General features: G+C 42.3%; 1 protein-coding gene across 5 annotated transcripts in view; it reads left to right on the top strand.

The window, feature by feature from the left end:
• The window catches only part of PLCB1 (phospholipase C beta 1), a 749,766-nt gene extending 725,618 nt beyond the window's left edge, over positions 1-24,148 (top strand). For 4 of the 5 annotated variants that reach the window (XM_090051563.1, XM_090051555.1, XM_090051579.1 and 1 more), the window contains one exon: positions 20,806-24,148. In XM_090051563.1, coding sequence (XP_089907689.1) covers positions 20,806-21,036 — 231 coding nt within the window. In that variant the 3' untranslated portion in view covers positions 21,037-24,148. The remainder of the gene's footprint in view (positions 1-20,805) is intronic. The other variant, XM_090051570.1, reaches the window with a different exon arrangement.
• Positions 24,149-25,785: the final 1,637 nt, after the last annotated feature.

Here is a 25,785-nt window from a genome sequence, read left to right as displayed (position 1 = left end):
CCTGCACCTCTCTCCTTGACAGCTGGCAGGTTTTGTGGCCTCAGCAGGGGCTAGCATCCCTGCAGCTTTCACCCTGCTGCACCTTAACACACACCGTGTCACCCATGTCACAAGTTTTGCTTGTCCTCAGCTTGAGGTACAGTTTCCCCCAAACCCTGCACCTATCTCCTTGAAACTTGGAAGGCTTTGTGGCCTCAGTAGGGACTAGCATGCCTGCAAGTTTCATCCAAATCAAGCCAGAAATGACAACATTATAGGCTGTTTTGTCCTTCCCTATTATATCCGATGGGTGAAACTTCAAAACAGTTTCACTGTTTCGACCCTGTTTCGACAGAACAAAATAGAAGAGCTGTTTCAAATCAAAACAAAATTCGAAATGAAACGCTGTTCCATCAAAATGTCGAAACACTGGTCAAAATGGTACACTGTTGTTTTGCACAGCCCTAACACTTCCCCTCTAAGTGGCATTGGTTAGGCCACAGTTGGAGTACTCTGTCCAGTTCTGCGCGCCACACTTCAAGAGGGATGTGGATAACCTGGAGAGGGTCCAGAGGAGGGCCACACGTATTGTTACAGGCCTGCAGGTAAGGCCCTACAAGGAGAGACTGAGGTACTTGGATCTCTTCAGCCTCTGCAAAAGAAGGTGGAGAGGGGATCTTGTGGCTGTTTACAAATTCATTGTGGGGTGGGGGGCGCAGCAAGGAATAGGAGTTGCTCTGTTTACCAGGGCACCCCTTGCAATAACCAGGAACAATGGCCAGAAACTGACAGAGAGCAGATTTAGGTTGAATATCAGGAAGAACTTCTTTATGGTAAAGGTTGCCAGAATCTGAAGTGAGCTTCCAAGGGAGGTGGTGCTCTTCCCTACCTTATGGGTCTTTAAGAGGAGACTGGACAAGCACCTGGCTGGGGTCATCTGACCCCAGTGCTCTTTCCTGCCCAGCGCAGGGGGTCAGACTTGATCTATTGAGGTCCCTTCCAACCTTAACAACTATGAAACACGTGCATCTACAAATGCTTTATTGTGGAGCTGACTAATTAACTCCACTGTAAAGCATCACAGTCTACACTTGCACCCATATTAGGGCACAGTAAACTAATTAACTCTGCTGTAGCATAGTACTGCCCGACACAAGTACTATCCTATAGCTGCAAACTTACATGCGCTCAAACTTTCCTGCTGGCTAGCCCTACACCGTAACACCCATGTGCCCCAGCCAGCACCTCCACCATCCGACGCCACCACACAAAGCCCAGGGCTAACCCTCCAGGCTCCCTGCTTTGGGTTACGTGCTCCCAGGTGCACCATTTTCTTGTGCATCTAAGACCACTCTGGCTCAAACTGCTGCAGTCTTGGGTGCATGTGAAGACACTGGCCTGGGAGCAGCTGAGTCAGGTGTGAACTACGCCAAAGTTTATTCAGGTACATTAATATCACGTGTAGATGCGTGCCGTGAGTATCTGCTTGTAGCTCTACCCAGTGTAATTATTCTATGCACCTCTGCTTCGTTAATATCTACGTCTTGGAGACCACAGTTATCAATGCAATGAATAGAATTTCTCAGTAGGCTACTGAGTGAGGAAACTGTGCATTGCTCCACTGCCACATACCAAGAGCTCCCTCCGGTAAAATGCAGTGTAGAAACTCTGCTTAGACCTAAGGGAAAGCCAGGCTTATGTTGTTAGTAAGAGAGTTGGGAAACATTTCAGAACAAAGGGTTACAGAACTGTAGCTGTTTGGAAAGCTTTTTCAAAGAAACTTTCATGGCTTTGATCTTTATTCAGTGAGCGGTTGCTTTCTAGTCTGAAAACATTCATATTTTAACGATATTAACAGAAGGTCACCTCAGTAATTTGTAGAGCAGACTTTTCAAAGAAATTCAGTGCTGCAGAGTTGTCTTTATGATGTGGACAGGTAGAGTTGTGAAGAAGGGCTCAAGTTGCTACTAAGTAGGGTAAACTTCAGAGCTGGATAGGGTTTTTCAGCAGAGTTATCAGTAATATCAACACTAAGCTAGCACCCCCATGCAATTTGCTAACAGTAATAGGTATATAAAAGTTATACCAAACAGACGCTGTGGCTGGTGTTCCCCCTCCTCCCCCCATCCCATACACCCCTAAAAGGATGAACTTGAAGACACAAATAGGACTAGATCTACCTAATGGATAGATTCCACTTATTGGGCATCTAAGTAGATTTACATGCCTAAGTGTGATTCTATGCCACTGTGTTCAAGTCTCAAAGATCCATTAATGTGTCTGCTTTTGTAATACACCATTATCTTAGGCTTAAAACTAAGTGTCAGAAAAAACAGTGAGGAAAAAGAGGACTCATACACTTTATGCATACATTTTTTCAGGGATTTGAGTAGGGTGTAATAGAACCACACTTCAGTGTGTAAGTCCACTTATGTGCCTAATAAGTGGAATAGAATCTGCTCTAAGAGCTCTTATATCCAGTGCCCCTGAGAAATTTGGCTGAATGAGATGTATGATGATTACATCCTGATGACACTATGGAATGATGTGGTCAGACCCTATCAAACATCAAGCATTTCCTGCTCTTTGGCAAAGCTCAGTGATGTTAAGGGAGCTTGTGGAGCTGTCATATTCCTGAATCGAAAGTGGATCAAGAGTGAATATCTGTTCATTTGCTTATTGGTTCAATCTTTGTAGGTTAAGCTAACCTGTAAAGACTGAATCAATTCAACCTCAGTCTTTTTGACTGTCTGTACTTAGCCATAAACTATGAGTATGTAAAATAGTCATCAGAAAAAAGAGTGGTTCCAGATATACAGCTTATGAGATGCACAGGAGGACTGTGCATAAAAATAAACTGTGGCACTTTTAGAGAAATAAAAACATTAATTGATTATACAGAAAGTCCCCATAGAGTTCAGTTTAATCCATCCATTTAAGGAAAATACAAATTATTGTCAAATATAAATAGTGAATGATGTTTACACACTGCCTGGCTGCTGAAAGACAACTGATTTCATCCAGGAAATCATAAAGGAGATATATATACATAAACTTGGGTCTAGGTACCCATCAATGGGCATGTGCATTTCATCAATCTCATTATTTATTTCTTATTACTTGAAATAAGTAGCATTTTTCTAACAGAAAGAAGGGGCAGTTCCTTCTCTAAAGGAAATGGAAAGTTTCTTCTCTAAATTTAAAAGCCTAAGGATCTAGTTCTCTGCAAATGCATTAATTTAACTGGGGTTACCCCAGCTTTGGACTAGTGTAGCACAGAGGATGAAGGCCTTGCACTTAGAATATAAAGCCTTGGTCCTATAATCATCAATGTACATGTTTTACCTTATTCACATGTACCATTCAGATCAGGAATGTTTGTGCATAAAGTTAAGCATGCGTCTAAGTATTTGCAGCATTGAGGCTTAAGGATATAATCCTGTGCCCTTTTAAGTCAATGGTAAAAATATTCACTGCACAAGGAAGCAAAGAAAGTGAGATGTCATGAATGAGAGAAGACAAAAGAAAAGGATTTGAAAGCTTAAGAGAAAGTAAGAATGGGGTATCATAAGATTTTGGGGTTTCCTGGACTTGTGAAACTTGGTGGCGTTTGTTATGGGTTTTTAAAAGTATGATTTTATGTAGTTTATAAAGCAAAGTCTAAATGACAAATGAAATGGGTGTTTTGCGTTTTGGGGGGTTTTTTTCCTACCCTTTATCTCATTTGACTAGGAACCAATTTGAGGAGATTCGTGAGGTGGTAGAGTCCACGGGAAGTAAGGTAGTAGTGGTGAATAGGCTGAAATGGATCAGAGGAAGTGGGAGTACTGAAGACAATTGCAGCTGTTAGGGTAGAATGTGAAATCCAGCAGGACTGGCATCAGAGTGCTGTGGATGGATCAACTAATGGCAGTGAGAACTCTGCTGGACTCCAAGAGAACATGTTGCTCTCTTGTTGCAGCCATGCTTCTTGCTCCTGCTTTTGTAGTGGGGTGCCTTTGGCCTGCTTGCTTCCCATGACAATAAATGTTACTCTTAAGGGAATCTGCTGGGATGGGGTGACCTTATCAGATAACAGGCATAATCTGAGAGAGATTCTTTTCTGTTTAGTTTAAGGAACTGCAGCCAATTTATGCTCTTGCTATGTGGGTGGGAATTGCTGATAAAATGGCTCTGAGAATGTTACCAGGGTGCAGCTTGCAGTGAAAGTGGACTCTGGTGCTGCTGAATGAAACTTTACTAGGAGCAGTGGAAACTTTAAAGGCTGGAGCTGGAAAGGACTTGGAGCTTCTGTCACTCTCATCTCATCCTATATATGGAATGGAAGAATAGGTTTTGGTATGTGAAGTTGCAGACATTGACCTAGTGGGACTACAAGGTGGAGTCTGGTCTAGCAGGTCTTTCTCTCTTCCCTAGGGCAGTTGAGCAAAAATGTTCCAAGAGAGTTGGACCTTTTCATGGTACCCTTCAAAGAGCCCTGCAGCTGATGATGGGAGGATTGCGATACCAGGAGCCAGGTCTCCAGGTAGCTGGAGACTGACCCATGGGGACAACTGGAACATATAAGTCCCTCTCTCTGCCACCCTTGTTGCTGCTTCCATAGTAGTTGAGTGCCCTTGGCTCACTTATTTCCCATGACAATAAGTGTTATTTTTTTAAGCGCATCTGCTGAGATGGGGTGTCCTTGTCAGACAATAGCCATCTTCTGAGGGAGAATCTTTTCTGTTTAATTAAACAGACTAGTTAGTTAAACTAAACAGAAAAGATTCTCCCTCAGAAGATGGCTGTTGTCTAACCATCTAGTTTAGTGCACTGGTTTAACTGGTCAAGACCAAACCTTCTCCTGTGGGCCACATTCCCACCTGCTCTTGTTTCCATTCACTTAAATAAATAAAACTCTTATTTTAACTGGTGTGCTCTTCCACTCTTGTCTAATTATGGCTATCAGTACAGAAAGGAAGTTAACCAAGTCAGTCTCAAGTCAGGCAAAAAGTAGGGCACCTCATGATCAGGCATGCTGGTTTTTTCTGATAAAAAAATTGCAAATTCTCTGATAAAAATCCCCAAATCTGTTATTAAAATTAAAATCCCCCTGCAGCTCCCCCTAGCCCTGCTGGTGCCCCTCACTCACCCCCAAAACCATCCCAACCCTGCTGGTACCCCTCATTGCCCCCACAACAGCCCCCCACCCTACTCGTGCCTCTTGCTCTCGCCCACAGTACCTTCCTCCAGCCCTGCTGGAGGGGTGCCCAGCTGCTAGAGCTATGGGGCCAGGGCCCCAAGCCTGTAGCTCCCTGCCCCCAGCAGTAGGCAGCTGCAGCAGAAGCAGCATGGAGCTGGCTCCCCCACTGCTGTGCCTGCTCAGGTGGGGGCAGGGCTGGCTTTTGGCCCCGCCAGCCCTGCTGGTGCTCCCCAGTCATGACCCGCAACCCCCCAGCCCTGCCAGAGAGGCACCCACCCCCCTGCAATCCCCAATTACCTCAGGCTTCAGGAGTGAAGAGTGAAGCTGAGCTGAGCTGAGCAGAGCCCTGGCTGACTGAGAGTCTGAGGCCTCACCCTTCCCACTCCCCCTTCCCCTCCAGGCAGGGCTGGGGGTTTCCCACCCTGTTTGCAAACAGCTCTTGCAGGCTGGAGCTCAACCAGCCTGCAGAGCTGTTTGCAAAAGCAGGGAATCTGTGGGTTTCTCTGCTAAAAGAAGAAATCCACATTTTCTCTGATAAAAAGAGGAAATCTGTGGTTTTCTCTGTTTTTCTGTGGGAAATGGAAAACCAGAATCCCTGCTCATGACTAATTATATCAGAGATGTATATGCTTTTGTGATCCCAAACTCAGTTCATCAGATGCTGTGGAAGGACAGCATCAGTGTTCCTTCACAGCATCTGAAGAAGTAACTTCAGGTTCACAAAAGCTTATGTTTCTCTGATATCACTAGTCTATAATGTCCACCTCTGTCTTGCCTTCTGCCTACTTATGTCTACACATACTTCTTTTGAAAAAGGGAGAAACATGTACCCAAAATACAAAATAAGAAGAAAGTAATTCCTTCTTTAAGGTCATAAGCCAAGGTGGAAAGTTTTACAACCTCAAATTTTGCTTTGCCACCTTACCTTGTGGGCAAGAGATTTAACTCCCTCACCCCCATTGATTCTCTTGAGATCCTCAGAGGTTGTCAGTGCAGAGGTCTAGGACTCCACACTACCTCCAATCTCATTTTTCCCCTTTCCAGCCTCGTTGATCTCATGACTCCTGGTGGATCTGTATTGCCCAACTACTACCTCTGGCACCCCTCCTTAACTTTGTAAATTGAGTGGCACCCAGTTTGAAAAACTAATGTATATATTATAGTGCTTACCTTTTTTCGGAGCGTCTGGGCATTGGGGGTGGGGAATCGTCCAGGCAGAGGCAAACCTGAGCCTGTCCTTATCTGCTTAATTAATCTGCTTATCTCCTCACGCTTCAAAGGATTTGGCAGTATCCCAGTGCACACGGCCCCAGCACCAGCACTGTACTTGAGAATCCCTGGGATAAGGTAATGCAGATAGAAGTGTCCTTGATGAAGTGCTAAAGTTCAACAGGGTTGTTGGGTAAGATTCTTCAGTGCACACTCAAGCCTCACTCCTTCTAACTCTCACTCTAGGGTAGGGGTTGTCAGCTGGGGGTACACGTACCCCCGGGGATACTTGGGAAGGCTCTAAGGAGTACGCGTAGGAAGGGATGGAGTGCTGCCACCCAGCACCCCACGCTGCCGCCTCCCAGGAGCAGGGCCTGGGCGGGGCAAGGGCAGCGGTGCACCGCCGTTGCCACCTACCACCCTGTGCTGTCGCTGCTTCATGTGTGGCCACGCTCTACCTGCCTCCCCCAGCTCGGCGTCCCACTGCGCACCCCCCCCCCATCCCCTTCCCAGTCTGGGTCCAGCCCCCAGGGGTACACTTACTAAAAAAGGTGGAAAATCCCTGCTCTAGGGCAGTGATTCTCAACAAAGGTGGCACAGGTTGAGTGGGGTGCCTTGAGAGCCTTTCAAGAATGCCACACAATGTTAGCAATGTTAGTTTTATATATGTGATTCACAAGATAAACCCAGACATTTCAAATAGAGAACCATAGTTGTGGTCTTTCAGAGCTCTTTGCAATGGAAATAACTGCTCTATTATTATACTTTTTAGACTCACAGCACCCATTGGAAAATGCCAGCTCTTAGTTTTCACCCGTGCTTTCATTACTGATAAGGTAATGAAAAAAGAGTGAAAACTAAGAGCTGGCATTTTCAAATGAGTGCTGTTTGTCTACAAAGGTTTGAGAACCACTGCTCTAGGGTGTATTATGATGCCCCATATCCTGCAGATGGTTCGCAGATGTATCAAGTAGGGGGAGCAAGGAAAATAATGCTGCCCCATCAGAAATCTATCTGCTTGGTGGAAGGAACAATGTGGTCCTTAGTAAGAAACTCTTGTTTCAAATTAAAGACAAAAAAAATTTGCTGCTCCTAAATCACTTGATCCCTCAGCTCTGTTCCTCAATTTCACTCTCACTGCTATTGAGCCTCCATCAGCTTGTAACAATTTTTGCTGCTTACATATTCTTTAATTCCTCATCCCTCCAGAACAGCTATCTAATGAAGTAAGCTCTGAAAATGAAAAGCAGCAGAACAGCCGCTTGCTTGCTCTCTGTACACTTAATCTGAGAGACCTGCATGCACTAATTTGGAAGCTAAATTGGGGTTACTGACATAGTGCATATTTGTTGTTTGATGCAGTCATAAAAGCCCCAAATCCTCTATTCAAAAACTATCTTGGGGCACGTAGGTCAACCATTTGCAGGCATAAAAATAAGTATGTAGAGCTTTAGCAGGCTCAGAGGAGGGTGTGGGGAGAGAAATAAAACTCAGTTTCAGACACAGTATTTCTATTACAGCCATATGCTTTCCTGATCTGCAGCTTTCCCTTATTAGCACTGAGGAAAAAAACGGTTGTTTCCACTGGCATGTGAAAATTAAAAATATGAACTTAAAATGCTCAGCGGCCACCACTGAATTCTTATACCCACCTCACATGGTAATTCAGCTTTTATTAATAAATGGTATAATCACTGCTATAAAGAGGAAATGTACCATCTGCATTCAAAACAGGTTTGCTATATTCCCACAAAAGAATAGAAGAGATGGGCGTAATTGTTTCTTTCATCAGTAAAACAAGAGGAAGACAGCAATATTCATATATAATTAAGTACTGTGCTGAGTAGTTAGTGTCACACTATTTATTGGTTTAAGAAGAGGTTCAAACAAGAGCTGGCTAAAAAGCGGAATTTCCCTTGAGGAAAAAAAGATCATGAATTTTTTTAATATTGTTTTGTCCCAAATTGGCAGCAAAGAGTATTGAAATTTGAATTTTTTCACAGAAGAAAAATGCTGGAAAAGTATCCTTTGGCAGACCTCTCAATGAAGTGTTTGCCATATGGAAAATGGCAAAATGAAACATATCCTAAGATAGGAAATGTCCACTCTAAATGCTTTGCTTCACTGTTTATCCTGTATCGGCATTGTTGAAACACGACATTTCCTCCACTTTTGCCACTGTTTTCACAGCATCATTCTGGGCAAGGAAGGACGTGGAGAGGGAGGCTAGATGTCTGCAGATAGAACAGCATGTGGCAGACTGAAAGGAACATCAAAAAGAAATGGAAATCTCAAGATAAGATACCTAACCTCAGCACAAACCAGAAAACTCTAAATGAAATACAGGAAATTCAACATGAAATACAAATATATTTTTATTTCAGATTACTCCAAAAAGTCCTCAAAAAGTTTGAGGAAAATTTACTGGACTGAATTTCTTCATCCAACTGCATTTTTTTGCCCAAAAATCTTTGACCAGCTCTAGAGGCAGCTTTTCAAAATGCTTGACTTCAGAGCTTAGATTTTCCATGCTGGGCTTCTGCCTTGAGGTGAATTCTTTGGATTCTTTTTAAAGAAGTATTCATCGTTTATTTTGAGTTCACTGGAGCTACGGGTTTTTTTTTTCTTTTTCCTATTTAAAACGGGAAGGTCCCAGTCCCTGTGCAAAGACAAAGAGGCACCGTGTAGTATAATAGCTACCTTCCTATATTATTCCCCAGCGCCTGGGCCAGGTGATGTTAGCAGGTCAGATTACCAAGACTAAGGACTTCATACAACTCGGAAAGGGGGACAGAGGAAAAGTATATAGCCACCTCTCCCTGGCTGGCAGGTCTAAGGTCATACAGTATCTTCATAACTCATGGTAAGAGATCTGAAGATACTGTTATGGCAGTGTGTAGAAGGATCAGCCAGACATAATGTCTTCAAGCCCTCTGTCTTGGCCAAATGACCATACCACGAGCTGAGATGGGATTCATCACACATGACTATCACCCTGGGGTTTCCCTATGGTCTTCAGGTAACCATTTAAGTTGACTTTGTGATAGCTTTGCAAATGGTCAGCCAGCAAAACACAGCCCCAGCTGTGTTTAGCTATACCTGCTAAAGATGTCTTCTTCAGTTCTGAATAGTTAACTGCGTGTAGTATTCCTCAGGATCAGGAGCTCAGGGTTCATTTAGGGTGTTTCTGACCACAGTTGTACCTATAGCTGGTTCAGAGAGGCATGGGCTTTCATAGGCAACAGCTTATTTCATCAGAAGCTGTCATAACGATCATAAATCCACCCCAATAATTGTATACCACATGCTAAAACCATTGTCTAACAGTGTCTTACAGCTCTGTACCAATGACAGTACTATGCAAGTGGTCTTGTTTCTCCTTTTCCCATAGCATTGCATTGGAACATGTTAAGCCTTTAACCGTGGCTAATGTAGGCTTCATGACTTAACTGCAGATCTTACCTTGTTTTAATATAGACCAACTACATATCCGTATATCTACCATGCACAGGGTTCTTTATTGTCTCCCAACTCTACAAAGCTACACAAATAACCATGTTTTTAATATTTTCTAATAACATCTTATATCTGGTGTTCATATATTTCTATATATGCAACTATAGATCTGCTGCCATGTTTCTAAGCTGCTGTGGCTGAGCTTTTCTTAATTCTGTTAGTACTTCACAGAACTACAGAAGTTTATTATTTGATGATCTGATTCCAGTAACTAGAAAAGGTCAATCTTTTTTACGCTTATCTTTAAAGAGACCCTAAAGTGGGGAAAAAAAAGTTTTAGCAAGAGGATTCAGTGGATGTGGTGAGATAAAGGTGCTAAGGAAAGGAATCCACTATTCTTATCTTAAACTCAGTAAGAAAACCACACACATAATATTAAGCACCACAGATTGATCTTATTCAACATTAAGGAGATTCAGCTTTTTTTCTAATCCCAATAATACTCTGTGTGAACTGCAGGCCTTCGGGTAATTTGTTTTGGCAGCACACTGGAGTTTTCATGTGATCATATTATTTTTGTTATTGATGGAAGCAGAAGTTTGTTAGATCATACTGAAAGTATGTAGAGGTCTAAAGAGCTTGGTCAGAATCTGTTTGAAACCACACTTTCTGCTGCCTTGCTTTGTATTTTTTATGGAGCATGGTGGGCTAAATTTAAGATTCTGGTTGCTGTTTTAACATACATTCTTTTTTAGTAGGTTTAATAATAGCTTTTAGGTATTAGTGATGTAAATGTTATAAGTACTATAAATCATTGCATTTGTCTTCTTCACTTAATGCTTTTTCCTTATTTTGAATGAATGACCATGTTAATGGTACTCCCTACCATGTTCCCAGGAAGTGCCAGTCAGAAGTGTCTCTTCCTAAGGAAACTCTACAAAAAGTTATTTGAAACAAGGACCTCTGTAGGCCTCTACTTTGGACTGAGAAAGAGTTTGGGCCAAGAGATTAAGGATGCTTACATATGTGCAGCTTCCAGTTTTAACTCATGGTGTTTCTCAGGAAGCACCATGAGCTGCAGCATTCCCCTGACACAACAGATGTTCACTGTTGGATCTGGGGGTTTGGGGGCTTGAGTTCCAGTCTGGAGCAGTTGTATATCTGCAGCCCCTGGAGGCCGAGGCATATCTGCTGCATATCTATTCCTAGGGAGGAAAAATGTCCAGCACACCTACTGCCTAGGAAATTGCCTGCTCAGCAGCACAGAAGCAGAAAGGGATCTTGGAGTCCTAGTAGACTCCAAGATGAACATGAGTCGTCAGTGTGATGAATTCATCAGCAAAGCTAACTGCACTTTATCATGCACCAGCAGATGCATGATAAACAGCACCAAGGAGGTGATACTTCCCCTGTATCGGGCACTGGTCAGACCCCAGTTGGAGTACTGTATGCAGTTTTGGGCACCACACTTCAAGAGAGATGTGGATAACCTGGAGAGGGTCCAGAGAAGGGCCACTAAATGGTTAAGGGCTTGCAGGCCAAGCCCTACGAGGAGAGACTAGGGCACCTGGACCTCTTCAGCCTCCGCAAGAGAAGGTTGAGAGGCGACCTTGTGGCTGCCTATAAATTCATCATGGGGGCGGAGAAGGGAATTGGTGAGGCTCTACTCACCAAGGTGCCTCTGGGGGTCAGAAGAAATAATGGCCATAAGCTAGCAGAGAGCAGATTTAGACTGGATATTAGGAGGAACTTCTTCACAGTTAGAGTGGCCAAGGTCTGGAATGGGCTCCCAAGGGAGGTGGTGCTCTCCCCTATCCTGGGGGTCTTCAAGAGGAGGTTAGATGGGTATCTGGCTGGGGTCATCTGAACCCAGCACTCTTTCCTGTCTGTGCAGGAGGTCAGACTTGATGATCTATTGAGTCCTTTCTGACCCTAACATCTATGAATCTATGACTCTGCTGCATATCTGCTGCGCTGGAGGCTGGGGCAGGTGGATTGGAGCCCCCACCCAAGGCATGGGGGGGCTCCAATCCACCTGCCCCACCATCCAGTGCAGGTTGGGCAAACCCCAGATGAAACTCCCTCCCCTTCCTTCTTCCCCCTCCCATTCTGAAGACAGCACAGGGGTGGGGCTGGGCTTCATCAACCCAGCCTTGCTCCCAATGCGTACTGACAGAAGTTAATGAAGGTGCTCTGCTTTGGAGCACCTGCATCTGGACCCTCATGTAATAAGGGTTGAGACTGTCATGTAATCAGGCACTTTTAAAGTGCTCTGGAGCTTTGTACTTCTGTATGGGGCACAGCTGTAGAGTGCTTTCAAGGGTCTGATAACACGACAAATGGAACTTTTTTCTGCGACCTAAGTCCATCTGCCACAATTTCCATTTTTGTTGACTGGTGTTCTTGCATACTGGTCTCTGGCTTCTATTCTACGCCACCCAGGAAGAGCACATAACAACTGTAGACTCTTGCTGTACCTGAAGAAGGGTGTTTGTACCTGAAAGTTTGCAAAGAAAAATTTTTCTAATTTTCTAATAAAAGATGTCAGATTTACCCAAAGAACCTTGTCTCCTAAAAGCCAGGACATCCTGATTTTGGTGCCTATTTTGATGTAGACTTGATGTGTCATTTGGAGCAAGTCACCTAACCTCCCAAGGCAACAGCAGAAGTGCTCATGGCATGGCCCTGTCATATTCCAGTGAATCTGAAAATTGTGCTAAATACTTTGCCACAAGGACATGAAAAAGGAAAGAAAAGGACCTAATCTCTCTGCCTCCATCTGTAAAGTGGGGCTAATAATACTTACAGTTTCCTGTCTCACAAGGCTCTTGTGAGGATTACTAATATTTTCCAAATGTATAACACTGGTAGGAAAATCTTTACAAGATGATAAAATATCTCGGAAGATAAAAATATATGGTCACAATAACTAGTGATTAATGTCCCCTCCCTAAGCACCCTCCTGTGGGCACACAATGATGACCATGAATTTTAAAACATGGATTCTTTGCCTTTAGCTAAAAGAAAACATGAAGCCACAAATTTCAAGCACAGCTCCAACACTGGGATGTTCAATTTGAGACACTTTAAAGAGGCATGACTTTGGGATGCTTAGAAAGGTGATGTTAATCAATAGGTTTGAGGAGAGTGGGGTTAAGAGGGTGAAGAGAAAGAGAGAACACATGGAGGATGGAAAAGAAGGTAGCAAGAGATAAGAGAGGGGACAGGGTCACTGTGTGTTAATGGTGCAGATAAGAATCTTTCCTTCCCTGTTCTTCCTAGTCTTGTCTCTTTCTCCAAACCCAAAAGCAACTGCAGGTCACTTTGTATAGCAGTTACAGAGAACATCTCAGCCATAACCTGGATTGCTGGATTCCTGATAATGTAGTAAAGGGAAGTAACCCAAACACAGAACAGTTTTAACTGAGAGCAAACTAAACTTCAAGAACCAAGTCATACCTTCTTTCAGGCCATGTATATGGGAGAGATGGCAGAGAGCCATATATACATCACTTCCTTAGGGGCCAGGGACTTCTCCAACTGCTCATGGGTGATACATGTGTCCTCATGAGGAGAGCTGAAAGGTAGCAGCACCCTGCAGAGGCAGTGCACTGTGTGCATTGCAACACTGATAGTGATCAACCATGGGCTCAGTCCATCCTTAGAAAGTGGCAGCAGCTCTGGACTGACATTTGATCTTAGTCAGTTATAAGTGGGAAGGAGAGAGGAATGTTTTGGTGATGCTCCCCTACTAATGCATTATGTTAACTACACTGTAGGCTGAACCTGCAATGCAACTGGACCCCTCAGGTACCAGCTTGCAGCCTTGGTAAGACCTGCCTTTATCTCTGCAGATGACAGTTTATGGAGGGTTGATTCAAAGCAATCATTTACTGCTGGCCTGGCCTCTACTCTTTGAAACTGGTGGTGGGGCAGTCCTTCCTGAAATAACTGGAAAAATCTAATAAGTCTTTAAGGGCATTTTTAGCACATGCTCAGGGTGGGGCAGGCTTCAAGCGCTGCTCTAATTAAAGCACCCACTGCATCTCCTGTATCAACATCCTTGCACTTCAAAATGGTGGGAGGGGCATTTTAACTAAAGCTCATTTGATGAGCTTTATTTAAAGTGCCCTCACCACCATTTTGAAGCCTGGAGATGTTGATACAGGAGGTGTGGAGGCTGGTTGGAGCCTGCTAGTTACCATGCTCCAGCAGACTTGATTAAGTGAGTCTGCTCTGATGCCCTGTAATTACAAAGCATTGGAGCAGCCTCCCATCACGTCTACCCTAAGGTACCACTCTGCCTTGCCTTCTTTCTGAAACAAGAGTATGATTTGCTTTTCCAAATTTCGAGCTGGCCAAGAAGGAGACAGCATGACTTAGTTTCCCCTCATATTTCCTGGTGTGTGTTAGACCTTATTAATGGTCTCTTTGTTCACCCCACATTGAGCTGCGACTGCAAGATTTGTTCCATTAAGGACTAAGGTTGCCATTAGCCTGCAACCTAAGGATCTTACTTAGGAGATCATAAAGATTAAAAAGGGATGACTTATCTCCAGCATGAAATCGAGGGCATGATTCATTTGCCAAGGGGTTGAGCTCAAAGGAGCAGGTTTATTTCAGTTCTTGAATCATAATAAAATAAATAAATAGAGTGGATATTAATTTTAAAATGCAAGAGGGAATAAACCAGTCACTCCAGCGACAATTCCTGATGTGTTTCTCTCTGTGGAAAAGTGCTATTTTCTATTCGGACTTTTATCTGCAATGCTGCCTCTTGCCAGTTTCCTAGCAATAGAGTTAAGAAACTGGAATGATTCTGCTTCGGTTGAGGAGACAGGTTCCCTGCCTTTCCCTTACCCCTCACTGTCCCCAGCCTTTACTGCAGAGTAACTGGAATGATTGCAAGCAGTGTGACTTTTCACAGCCAGGCAAATGTAATGGTAAAAACAAACAGCAAAAAAAGAACACTTGTCTCCATTACAGTGCAAGGTGAACTGTTTAGGGCTTTCTCACCCAGTGATGATCCCAGAGTCAATGCCTTGCTGGGTAATCAGTGAGTGATAAAACAGCCATACATGACAGCCTACCTAGTAGAGGAAGTATCATTGAGCTTCAGTAAATTAAACAATGTAGGCTATGGCTATACAGTAAGCTTATGGTATTCAGGCAATTTCAAGGCACTAATTAGCACTGCGGAGTGACATGGCTGATTAGCATACACCCAAGCTGAGTAGTTTACCCCTGTGAACACTGGAATATTGCTTCCCATTTAGGAAACAGCCTTCTTGAAGCAGCCTAATGTGCTTGAGGAAGCTGCTGTTGACAATAGTATGTGTGCCATATGGACACAACCATGCCTTTGTGAGGACAGGAAGCACAGTCATCTCCATTTTACAGATGGGAAAACTGAGGCATGGAGAGATCATGGAATCACAAAATTAGGGTTGGAAGGACCTCAGGAAACCATCTAGTACAACCCCCTACTCAAAGCAGGACCATTCCCAGCTAGATCATCCCAGCCAAAGCTTTATCTAGCTGGGTCTTAAAAACCTCTAAGGATGGAAATTCCACAACCTCTCCATGTAACCTCTTTCAGTGCTTTATTACCCTCCTTGTGAGAGAGTTTTTCCTGATAACTAACCAAAACTTCTCTTGCTGCAACTTGAGACCATTGCTCCTTGTTCTGTCATCTGCCACCATTGGGTGCATCTGCATGTGTGCCCAACTGTGCAGTCGTTAGCAAGTATTAAATGACTGTGCAGTAACCACTGGCACTGCACAGTCCATTGCCACATGGGTCGTTTCTGACCCTTCTGCGCAGCTGCAGTGAGCTACTACGCAGTAGCAGCAGTGTCACGATTTGTATCTGCCAACACTGTCACTGTAGCGACAAGCTACTTCACGTTGCCATAGCTCATCACTATGGCAACATAGCAGCTCGTGTAGATGCACCCACTGAGAACAGTCTAGCTCCATCCTCTTTCGAGCCCCCCTTCAGATAGTTGAAGGCTGCTATTAAATCTCCCCTCAATCTCCTCTTCTCCAGACTAAGTAAGCCCAGTTCCCTCAGTGTCTCCTCATACATCATATGCCTCAGCCCCCTAACTATTTTTGTTGCCTTCTGCTGTAGTCTCTCCAATTTGTCCATATCCTTTCTGTACTGGGGGGCCCAAAACTGGACACAGTACTGAGGATCTGGCCTCACCAGTGCTGAATAGAGAGGAATAATCACTTCCCTTGATCTTTTGGCTCATGGTCTAAGTCAGTTCCCCCAAAGTGTGGGGTTTGGGATTTTCCAGAATAATCAATACTTATCTTTAACAACTTCAGCTTAAGAGACTTGGCCAGCATCGTGCAGGGAGTCTAATAATGACTGTGAAGTATACTATCATGGGTATTGGTGTTATCCTGCATCATGCAATAGAAGGGAGCAAATTGCAATCAGACTAGGTAAAAAACGGCATTCTCCACATCTTGTTGTTTAGAAAAACACAGTGATTATTAACAGGATGGATTCCAGTGCACTGAGCTTACAATAAAATAATGTATTAATGCCTGCTATTAATTTATTTATTTCCATGCCTGGGAACTACCACCTAGAGCTGAGAGTAACTGCAAGAAAAATTGTCTTCTAAACATCTTTGAACATTTATATAAAACCAGAATGGTGGGCTGATTGTTTGATTTTTCAGTCTTGCAAAGTATTCACTTAGCTTTGGGGACTGTCAGCTTATTATAGGAGTAACGTTTCTGACAGAAACTCCAGTGGTTCCGGAGTCCTCCAATCACTTTGTGTCCAGTCTGCTGCATTGTTGACCTAGATAAGGAGTGGCTTTCACTGGTTGAATTAGTAAATGATCACCTCATGCTGGATAGATGTGAAGCATCTGTACTGATTGTTTTAGGTACCAGCTGTCATTTATAGTTCAAATCATAGGGCTTAGTTGTCACAGCTGGAACTCCTAGAGGGCCTGGATGAAGTTGGTTAAAGCAAGTCCACTTTGATTGGAGTACTAGTGTTAGCCAGTCATTTTTCTGCAAGATGGTTCCCTCCTGCAGGTTTCTGCTTGGGTTTATTTCACTATCTTCAGGGTACAGAGAAAGGTATTATTATGAGGTTTAATGAAGAGGCATATGCTGTGATACTGTACCTAGCTCTACAGCTCTGTTGCATTGATCTGGGTTGGTAGAGATGAAGAAATGATACAGAGGATGTTTGAAACTGTAGGAGGAATGAAGGGTTAGTTGTCATGAAGGCTAAGAGGATGTTGGTAGGCTAGAGGAAGCAAATAAAAAAATTGGCACCCCTGATTGCGTGAGAGCATCTGCCACTTGCAACACAAGTTGTTAATTTCGCAGTTTTATTAAATTTTGGTCTATTTTAAGTACTGGGTAGCCACCTCTTTCAGTGGCTTTCTTTGCCCTTTCTCTCAGACATGGACCTTGCTGTAAGTCTTTTACCCCTTGGTCACCTCCAGAGCAGAATGCAGCAATACAGCCTACCTAGCACTGTATCTTATGATCATTCTGAGATGGAGAATCCATCCTCCCAGGTGCCGAGTCATACATGAGACAGAGAACATACCCCACTAGGGCTCAGTAATCTGCACTGGTTTTCATTAAGTTTCCAGGTGGGATTTCAATGCATTGGTGTGTACTCCATTGCTGCTGTTTGTGTTTACTTATACTTGTAGTATCCACACATCTCTCAAAACACAACAGAAAGGAGTGTGCCTTGAATACTTTCCATCTAGAGAGAAAGAGGATGGGGGAAGGGATGAGAGAAGAAGGGGAAGACAGGCATAGAAGAGCAGATAAAGTGGCAATTGGCTGTGTCATGGCAAAGTAAGGGCGTCTTAAATATGTATTCTAAAACTGTGGTATATAAACTGTTGCCATTTTGTGCCACAACTTATCAGTACCAGTTAGGTGGGCAACATAGTGATTGGGGAGGCCACAGCAGAAGAGATTACTATTGTTAAGATGGGTTATGAGAGTCCAACAATGATTTTAGTAACAGCGATAGAGACCAAAGGACACTTGTATACTGAGGAGGAAGAAGCTGCAGGATTTTGATACAGTTTTTGTGGGGTGGGCATCACAGTGAATTTGAGCCTCATTCCCAATTTTGTCCCTGGTCAACCCAGATGTAAATGTGTAGCTGGTCACTAGGACGGGAGCAGGAGGCAGACAGTTGTAGTGATAGTACACAAGGGACCTGTGTGGTTGTAGAAACTGGTGTGTCTTAGCCATATTAGCCTGATGGGCCACCTGGCTCAAGTGAACCTTTTGTTGAGCTTCTGTTGGGAATGATGGGAATGGAAGTGTTAAAGATGGATACCTGCAGTAGTGAGCAGTGACGAATGGGGGAGGGCAACAGAACAGCAACAGAAAATGGGGAGGAGTGAATGAAGATTTGGAAGGAAAAAGCCCAGTGTGGGTCTTGGTGACTAGTGGTGAGGCAGTGCAAAACAGAGACCCACAAGATAGGCTAAGAGGTGGGACAGGAGGGAGCAAGTCAAGAAAAATGGAATAGATTTCTGATCTCTTCATTCATAATTGGGAGCTGAAGCCAGGTAAGGAATGGAGATTTGGAGAACTAGAAGAAGAGTAGACTTAAGTTCTTCCATGCAAGTAGCAGGAAAAGTACTCAGCAAAAATATGCTGAAGGAATGGCCAACACAACAGGGAAGAAACAGGCATGGAAAAAATGGGTGTGATGTTGAGAAAGCTTGTGATGACAATATCAAAAACTGCAGAGCAGTCAAGAAGATGAGGATATCTGGATCTGGGTAGAAAGAATTTGTTGAACTTTGAGAGGTCTTTCAAAGCAGGGAATGGGACCTGAAGCCAAATTGGATGGGTTCAAAGACAGAGATGGAAGAGGAAAACTGGCAACATCTTTTATAAGAACCCTGAAAAAAGAAAAACAAACGGATTGTGACTACTTAAGACTAATTGTAGATTACCTCAAAATCTTAATGTATGATTACTTAAAAGCTGCTGCAGCTACAGTTAGCAGAGTGCTCATGACAGAATCCCTTATTTCAAAAAGAGACAGGTAAGTTCAGTGCTAACTTAAGGCCTTGTTACATGTTACGCTATGAGCCGCACATGTGTTGGTAGGTATTAGCACTAGCTCAAGTTTGGAGCAGTCATACTTCAGACCAGCGGGGGTCTGGAGAACTGAAAGGTAAGAATCCTCCTCCCTCCCACTCTGGGCCTCCCTCCTGCCCTTAGGAGCTCCCCTGGTTTCCTCCACTTGCAGGGCTTCCTCCTGCCCCTAGGAGTTCCCCTCTTCCTTCCCCGCCTCCACTTATTTGTGACTGTCCATACTATCTGTCCCAGGGGAGCAGGCAGGGAAGGGTTAACCTGCTTGCCCAGGCCCCACCAACATTGTTGGGCTGCTGCTCTTCTCTGGGCTAGTGAACAGGGCAGGATGGAGCTGGTGAGCAGGGATCTGGGCTGCTGGTAGGCAGGGGAGGCAGTGGGCCCAATCCCAGCCAGCAGGGGAGGAGATGTGGGTGGGTCGCTTACACAAAGGCATAGCCTAGACTGGCTACAGCTTAATGTGTCATGAGCTGGTAATATGGATAATAGAGAATCCTGCCCTGGATTCAACTATAAGCTGCCTAAGGGGTGCTTAAAACTAGTTTCAGGTGTTAACATGCAGACAATCCAGGGGTTAATAGTTCCAGGAGCCACTCAAAATAACCATATACTAAGGCCCTTGGTTGTCCCTGAGATGTTCTTGGTTTTACGACTTGCTTTTAACCCTTTCTGCCCATCAGATTTGGAGCTTGTTTATATTACAGGGCTGCTACTGCCACCAGAGCCAGCAGAAATATGGCAGCAGAACCCATTATCTTCCAATCTTTTGATTAATGCGTTCAGTGCCATGGAAAACATTTGGAGTATTACAAGAGCCCTGAGTTTTTTATGTTGACTTTGCTATACCATTTCCTGGAATAGCAGTAGATATGCCAATAGGTGTCCTCATAGCCTCCAGCGTAGCCTCGTCCATATTGTCATGGAGTGAGGCTTTCCAGGCGAGCTGTGTCACCCGGAAGGAAGAGAGGGTGATCTTTTCATATCCTTAACATAACATTGTAGACCAAGTCTTGGCCATGCTGAAAAGCCTGGCTTTTCTCTCCAGCTTCAGTCTTAGTGTATATTGCTGTTTATAATGGTATGGAGCATACAGATCCTAGAAAGGCACTAAAAGAGATCATCCACCTAAATACTGCAAGAGATTGCAGAACATTGTGCAGTTGGAGAGCCATATTTCCATCAATCTCCTTGCTTTATGGCTTATATCCCATAATAAAATGATACTTTTCCCCCCAGTTTTTGTCCAAAGCACATACTGCAGTACTCTGATTATACAAAATTTTATATCACTAGAATATAAATTATTGCCATAAAATATTGAATAACTTATTTTTCTTTTAATCCAGGTGGCAAGCTTATTGAGGTTTTCCTTACATTTCTCCAACCATAATTAGCTGGCAAAAGTCTTTCTATTATTCCCAGGACAATGTGTTTGTCATTTTGAAGCTAAAAAGCATTCACAGAATTTGATTTTCTAGCTAAGAGCTAATTAAGGCCTTGCTCCACTAAGGACCTATCCATGTGCTTAACTACCCTCAAATAAATTAGTCTTCTTGGAACTGGCGGGACTGTTCAAACAAGTATAGTTAAGCGCATGCGTGTTTTCAGGATTTTTTTGTGCCTAAAAGTAGGTTAGCAGGACAAAAGCCTTAAGCAAAAAGGGTTACATTTATCTTCAACTTGGCAATGGATGTATGATAATTAATAGGTGCATGATAATTAATTATGTGTACAGTACTCATACTAAAAATTCAAAATAATTCCCCCCACCCCCAACCCCCCTTTCTGCTTCTGGTGTGTCCATGCTCTACACATGGATTGTATTAGAAACAAGTTAAGATAACTTTTTGCATGTTTTGTTTCAGTTGCAGGTTGAACTCGATCAGGAATACCAAGACAAATTCAAGAGACTCCCTCTGGAGATTCTGGAGTTTGTACAGGAAGCAATGAAAGGGAAAATCAGTGAAGATGGAGACCACAGTTCTGCCCCTTCCTCTCTGGCATCTGACAGTGGAAAATTGAACCATAAACCTCTGCAAAATGAAGAGGAATTGGAAGATGATCATCCAGAAAAAGTATTTGATACTCCTTTTTAGCTCCCCAAGTCAGGCTACAGGCAGCGATTACTGTGCCAGGGCACGCCACGCTTGTGCTGCCCACTCTCTATTTTCCTGTTGTAAGCTGCCATAGAACAGCTCCTAAAGACAGGAGGAATCTGTATTCAAATGCACGTTCCCAAAGGAACGTTTTATAACAGTATTGTGCAAAGGTCTTCATTCTCATTCTTCGTTTTTATTATTATGCTAAAGCTTAGTGCAGTTATAATGGGGAAATTAATGTGTTAACCATCTTATTTTTTTCTGGCCAACTTACAATGGGTAATTTTCAGGCCATGTGTACTGTTAAGAATGTTTAATGAAGACCAGTGCATTGTACAAAGACTAATGTGCACAGATTTCCTTTTGAAGTGCCAGTGCAAAGTGTTCCAAACTAATACAGATCCTACCGAATTATATAACAATACGTCATCATTTTGTGTCCTATTTTCTAACTGCACCTTGACAGCTGTACCATCATTTTACATTTGCACTGAAACATTTAACCCTTTTTAGCTTTGCAGGCACTGGTGGCTTGCTCTCTCGATATTAGGTTTATCATATGAAAAGAAATATATTTGCTGCTCAAAATTCCTTTGTTGGAACTGTGGTTATTAGAGCAAGTTTAAAACAGAGATGAACTTTGTTTGTCTAAAGTGTGTCGGTCTGTGCGTGTGTATGTGTATGTTATATACTTGTGTGAGTACATATATGTTTGTGCACATATATACATGTGCGCATACATAAATTTATATACACACACAGCATGTATGCGTTTTGGAGGTGGTCTGATCTCACGGCAAAATGAAACGTTTCAGGGATATATGAATAGAGAACTTTTATGGATTATATCTGAGTTATATTGATATTAAATAATCATTAAATCAGAAGATTCTTTTTGTGGTGTTGGTGTTGTAAATTGAAGTAGTTTTAGAATATAAATTTGATATATATTTTGCAGACTCAAAAGTATTGATTTTACGTATCATATTTTAAGCTTACTGAATTTGATAGGACTATTAAAATGTTTAGGACTACAGTATTTGACATTTAGCAGTATCTTCCATAATTTTTAAGACTGAGGTTCAAATTTTACTAAGGTCTGAAATTGAAAAGCAGATTTAAAAACCTTATCATTGTTACTTAAAATATGTGTTAATTGGTTTAACCACACCTTAAAATCCGAACAGAGTTTATGTACTGCATCACATGCACGAGAGGGGAGAACCTGCATTTTATCAGAAATGTATATGAAATAATAGTGAGTCTATAAAAGCCAGGATATTGGAAAAGGGAAAATACATTCTCTAGCGTCCCGTCTTCAAGAAAATATGAATTATGAAAACCTACACATGGCCAAATTATACTACTAAGACTACTTTGCACTGCCAGAACAGTGTAAAAAAACAACTGGCTCAAAATGTAGATTTTTCATGCTTATGTCTGATCCTGCAAACACGTGAGTGCCTTTAGACATGTAAAGAGGGCTGCTAAACTCCCTGGAACCACTTTGGATAACCGTGCTTATATCATGTGTTTGCAAGATCTGAGCCTTAATTTGTATTTTAAAAAAGTAAACCTGAAATTGTCTACTAGAAATATAGCAAGGCATTTTAATACATGATAGCATTAAAGTTACTTTATTTCCTTTCCCTCAGGATGTAGTATTTGTAGTAACTTATTTTATTTAAATTTAAGCAATAAATATAGATCAAGCTTAAATTTTGATTTAAACAACACATGTGGGGGTGTGTGTGTGTATATATATATATATATACATATATATATATATAAGTTCAAACCATAGAAAACAAGCAGTATTTTGATGTTCCTTTTTTAAATGTAGAGGAGGTGGAAAGAAAAATTGCACATTGTTTGGATATCATATTTTGGATTAAACTACTCTAATTGATAATGAACCTCATGTAGTGAACAGAAGACTCAAATGTCTGACCTTCCTCTTGATTTTAGAACAAGTGAATCCTCAGTAATCATTGTTTTGCACTTTTGGGATCCACATTAATCAGTTGGTAAAAACCTAAAATGGTCAAAATGTAATGCTGCATTTTATAGAGCAAAAATTAACCAGGCTATTTAAATTAGAGAGAATGTACTAATAGCAGTGTTCACAACAAAACTGAAGACTATTGCATTACAAACATGGTAGTATACTGCAGAGCTTTATGGTAAAATCCTGGCTTCAGTGAAGCTCAGTGTGTCAAAATTCCCATGGACTTCAGTGAAGCCAGGGCTCCACCCTTAGTCTTCAGACAGACTTGGGAAAACCCCAATTACTCTTTTATTTATATTTAAGAAGTTACTAGTTGGATTCAATATACTATCAGCTGTAGTCATTTTACAATATGTTTGTATTTGCCCATTTCTGTACTCACATTTTTTTATATCTGTACAGTGCCACTTTTTGCAGTTGTAGGGTAGTGTGTAATACTGTACATCTTGCATTATTCAAACTATTGCAGTGATACAAATACCATTTAATATTAATATTACTTGAACTAGAGTAAGATAATGAAAAAGGGTCTTTATGATGTGCAAGTCTTGTGCCTTTTATGTATTTGCCTTGTTATGTGTTGAAAATGTGGAAATGCCGTACTGTGGACCTTTCTGTTGTATAGAATAGAGCGCTCTATATTAAACTAGATTGTGCACTTCAAATATCTTTACACTACTGAAAAATAGCTTGGTTTTTGGCAGTATAAACAGAATTTTAAAAATTCTAATGAAATGCCGGACATTTTGGATTTAACATGTTCATAATTATGTTAATTAATACCCATGTATTAGTTGAACATTCATTAAAAGATAACTAAAGGGACATTGCTTGCCTTTCTTTGAAATCAATGTTGCTCTTGTACATTGTACTAATAGTGTATGTGATTGATTGGACTTTGGTGATTTGCTTTCAAAAAAAGTAGGACAAAATATTTCAGTTAACATGTACATATTTTGGTTTCTCAATCTCAGATTGTTTCAGATGCATAATTCACATTTTTGTAAAAATTCTATGCAATTTTGTGGCATGATGTTTCTTCCACTTGTAATTTTACGTGCTTTCATCACAGATCCAAAGGACAAATAAAAAAATTTCTTAACACAAGACAGTTATACATGTTTGTTTATTTAGTGGCTCAAAGGATTTACTTCCAACTACCAAGCCATTTGGTGACCGGAAGGGCAATAGCTTGAGAAATGAACAGTGAATCTTCCTGCAGGTTCTCAGTGCTCTCTTTACAGCACTGAGAAAAGGGAATTGCACACACCAGAAAAAGAATATGGGTTTTGCTATTTTTTTAAGCAGAAAAACATTTTAAAATAAAAGGAAGGATGTTTTGCAATCGTCTATCGGCATAGAAAGATATGAAGTCATTTCATAGGCTTTTCTAGAAGTTATTACATAATGCAAAAGTTTAATTTTTTTCAGTCCTCCCTGTGTGCCTATGTGTTTCAGTTAATCCTGAAAATCACATGGATGATTTAGATGTCACCAGGTTCCCCCCCCAACAACTGTCCTGCAAATTATGTTAAAATGGATACCTTTCACTGTGGATCTGCAAGTAATTTTCACTGAGAGCTCTGAAACAGAAGCCCATTAAAGTGGCTTTCATTCATCCTGTTCTTATTTATTTGCCTTTTAATACCAAAAAATATATATCCCTAGGGAATGAGATAAGCAGGTATACTAATCCAGTTTACAAAAGGCCTATATCTTATTTAAAAGAAATAGTTCCCAAAGGAATTAGATTGAAATTGCTTTGCTAGCAAGTGTTTGGGGAAACAAGGTTGGGATACAGAGGAGATACAAAATTATGCGAGTGGTGCAGAGTGTGAGGGGAAATCACTGAACTGGACTGACATAAGGGAATAAGAATAGGGCATAAACAGCCGGAAAGTAATGAATAAATTATATCACTGGGGAAGCAAAGTGCTAGCAACGTGGCATAAAAGCAAATGGTGGCTCAGAGACAAGAACTTCAGGGAGGAAGAGAGCAAAAGACCAGAAACAAAGCTATGCTTTATAAAGACAGGATCAAGAGGAAGAGACTTGCTTGCCAACAACACTACTGAGCAGGAGAGAGCAGCCAGTGTGAATGTGCCTGAGAAGCTGCTGCTGGAGAGTTTCCTGATATGGAGTAGGAATTCAAGAGAAAAAGGGTATGTAGAAGGTAGGAATACAGGTTAGCAGAGAGAGTGCCAAACGGGAATCCAGGTAAGCAGGGAGAGTACCCAAATGAGTAGACATGAAACTTTGACGAAAAAGGAGAGGATGAATGAAGGATGGAGTCTGGGTTTGGAAAGGTATCAAAAGAGTAGGTGGAGAGAGAAGGGAGGAGGTAGTGCCACCAGTACAGAAACAGAATAGGGACAAGACTGGGAAAGCACAATGGGAAGTAGGAGCAGTCGATGACAATGAGGTAAGAAGAGAATGGCCTGAAGACAAAACAAGGCTTGGGTGGGGGAGAGCATCCAGGTAGCGGAGGAAGAGGAGAGATAACGGCTGCTCGGGACAGGCAGTAGGATCCGAGATGCATGCCATTATGCATCTTGGGGCTCTGCAGGTAGGCAGCCAGGCAGGCTTCAGGAACATGGAGCTGGATGCTCCCACTGATCCTGGTGATATTCTCAAGAACATCAAGAAGCCAGGAAAAGTGTGCTGGCAGTTGCTGTCATGTTGAATAAGCACCAGCCAAGCTGGTAACCTGCCTACCAAGACTTCTGGGGTGACTTATA

The sequence above is a fragment of the Crocodylus siamensis genome, chromosome 1 (assembly GCF_052110815.1).
Source record: "Crocodylus siamensis isolate JL-2025a chromosome 1, ASM5211081v1, whole genome shotgun sequence".
NCBI classification, from domain to species: Eukaryota; Metazoa; Chordata; order Crocodylia; family Crocodylidae; genus Crocodylus; species Crocodylus siamensis.
Note: the sequence above shows the minus strand (reverse complement) of the source record. Positions and strands in the feature narration are given on the sequence as shown.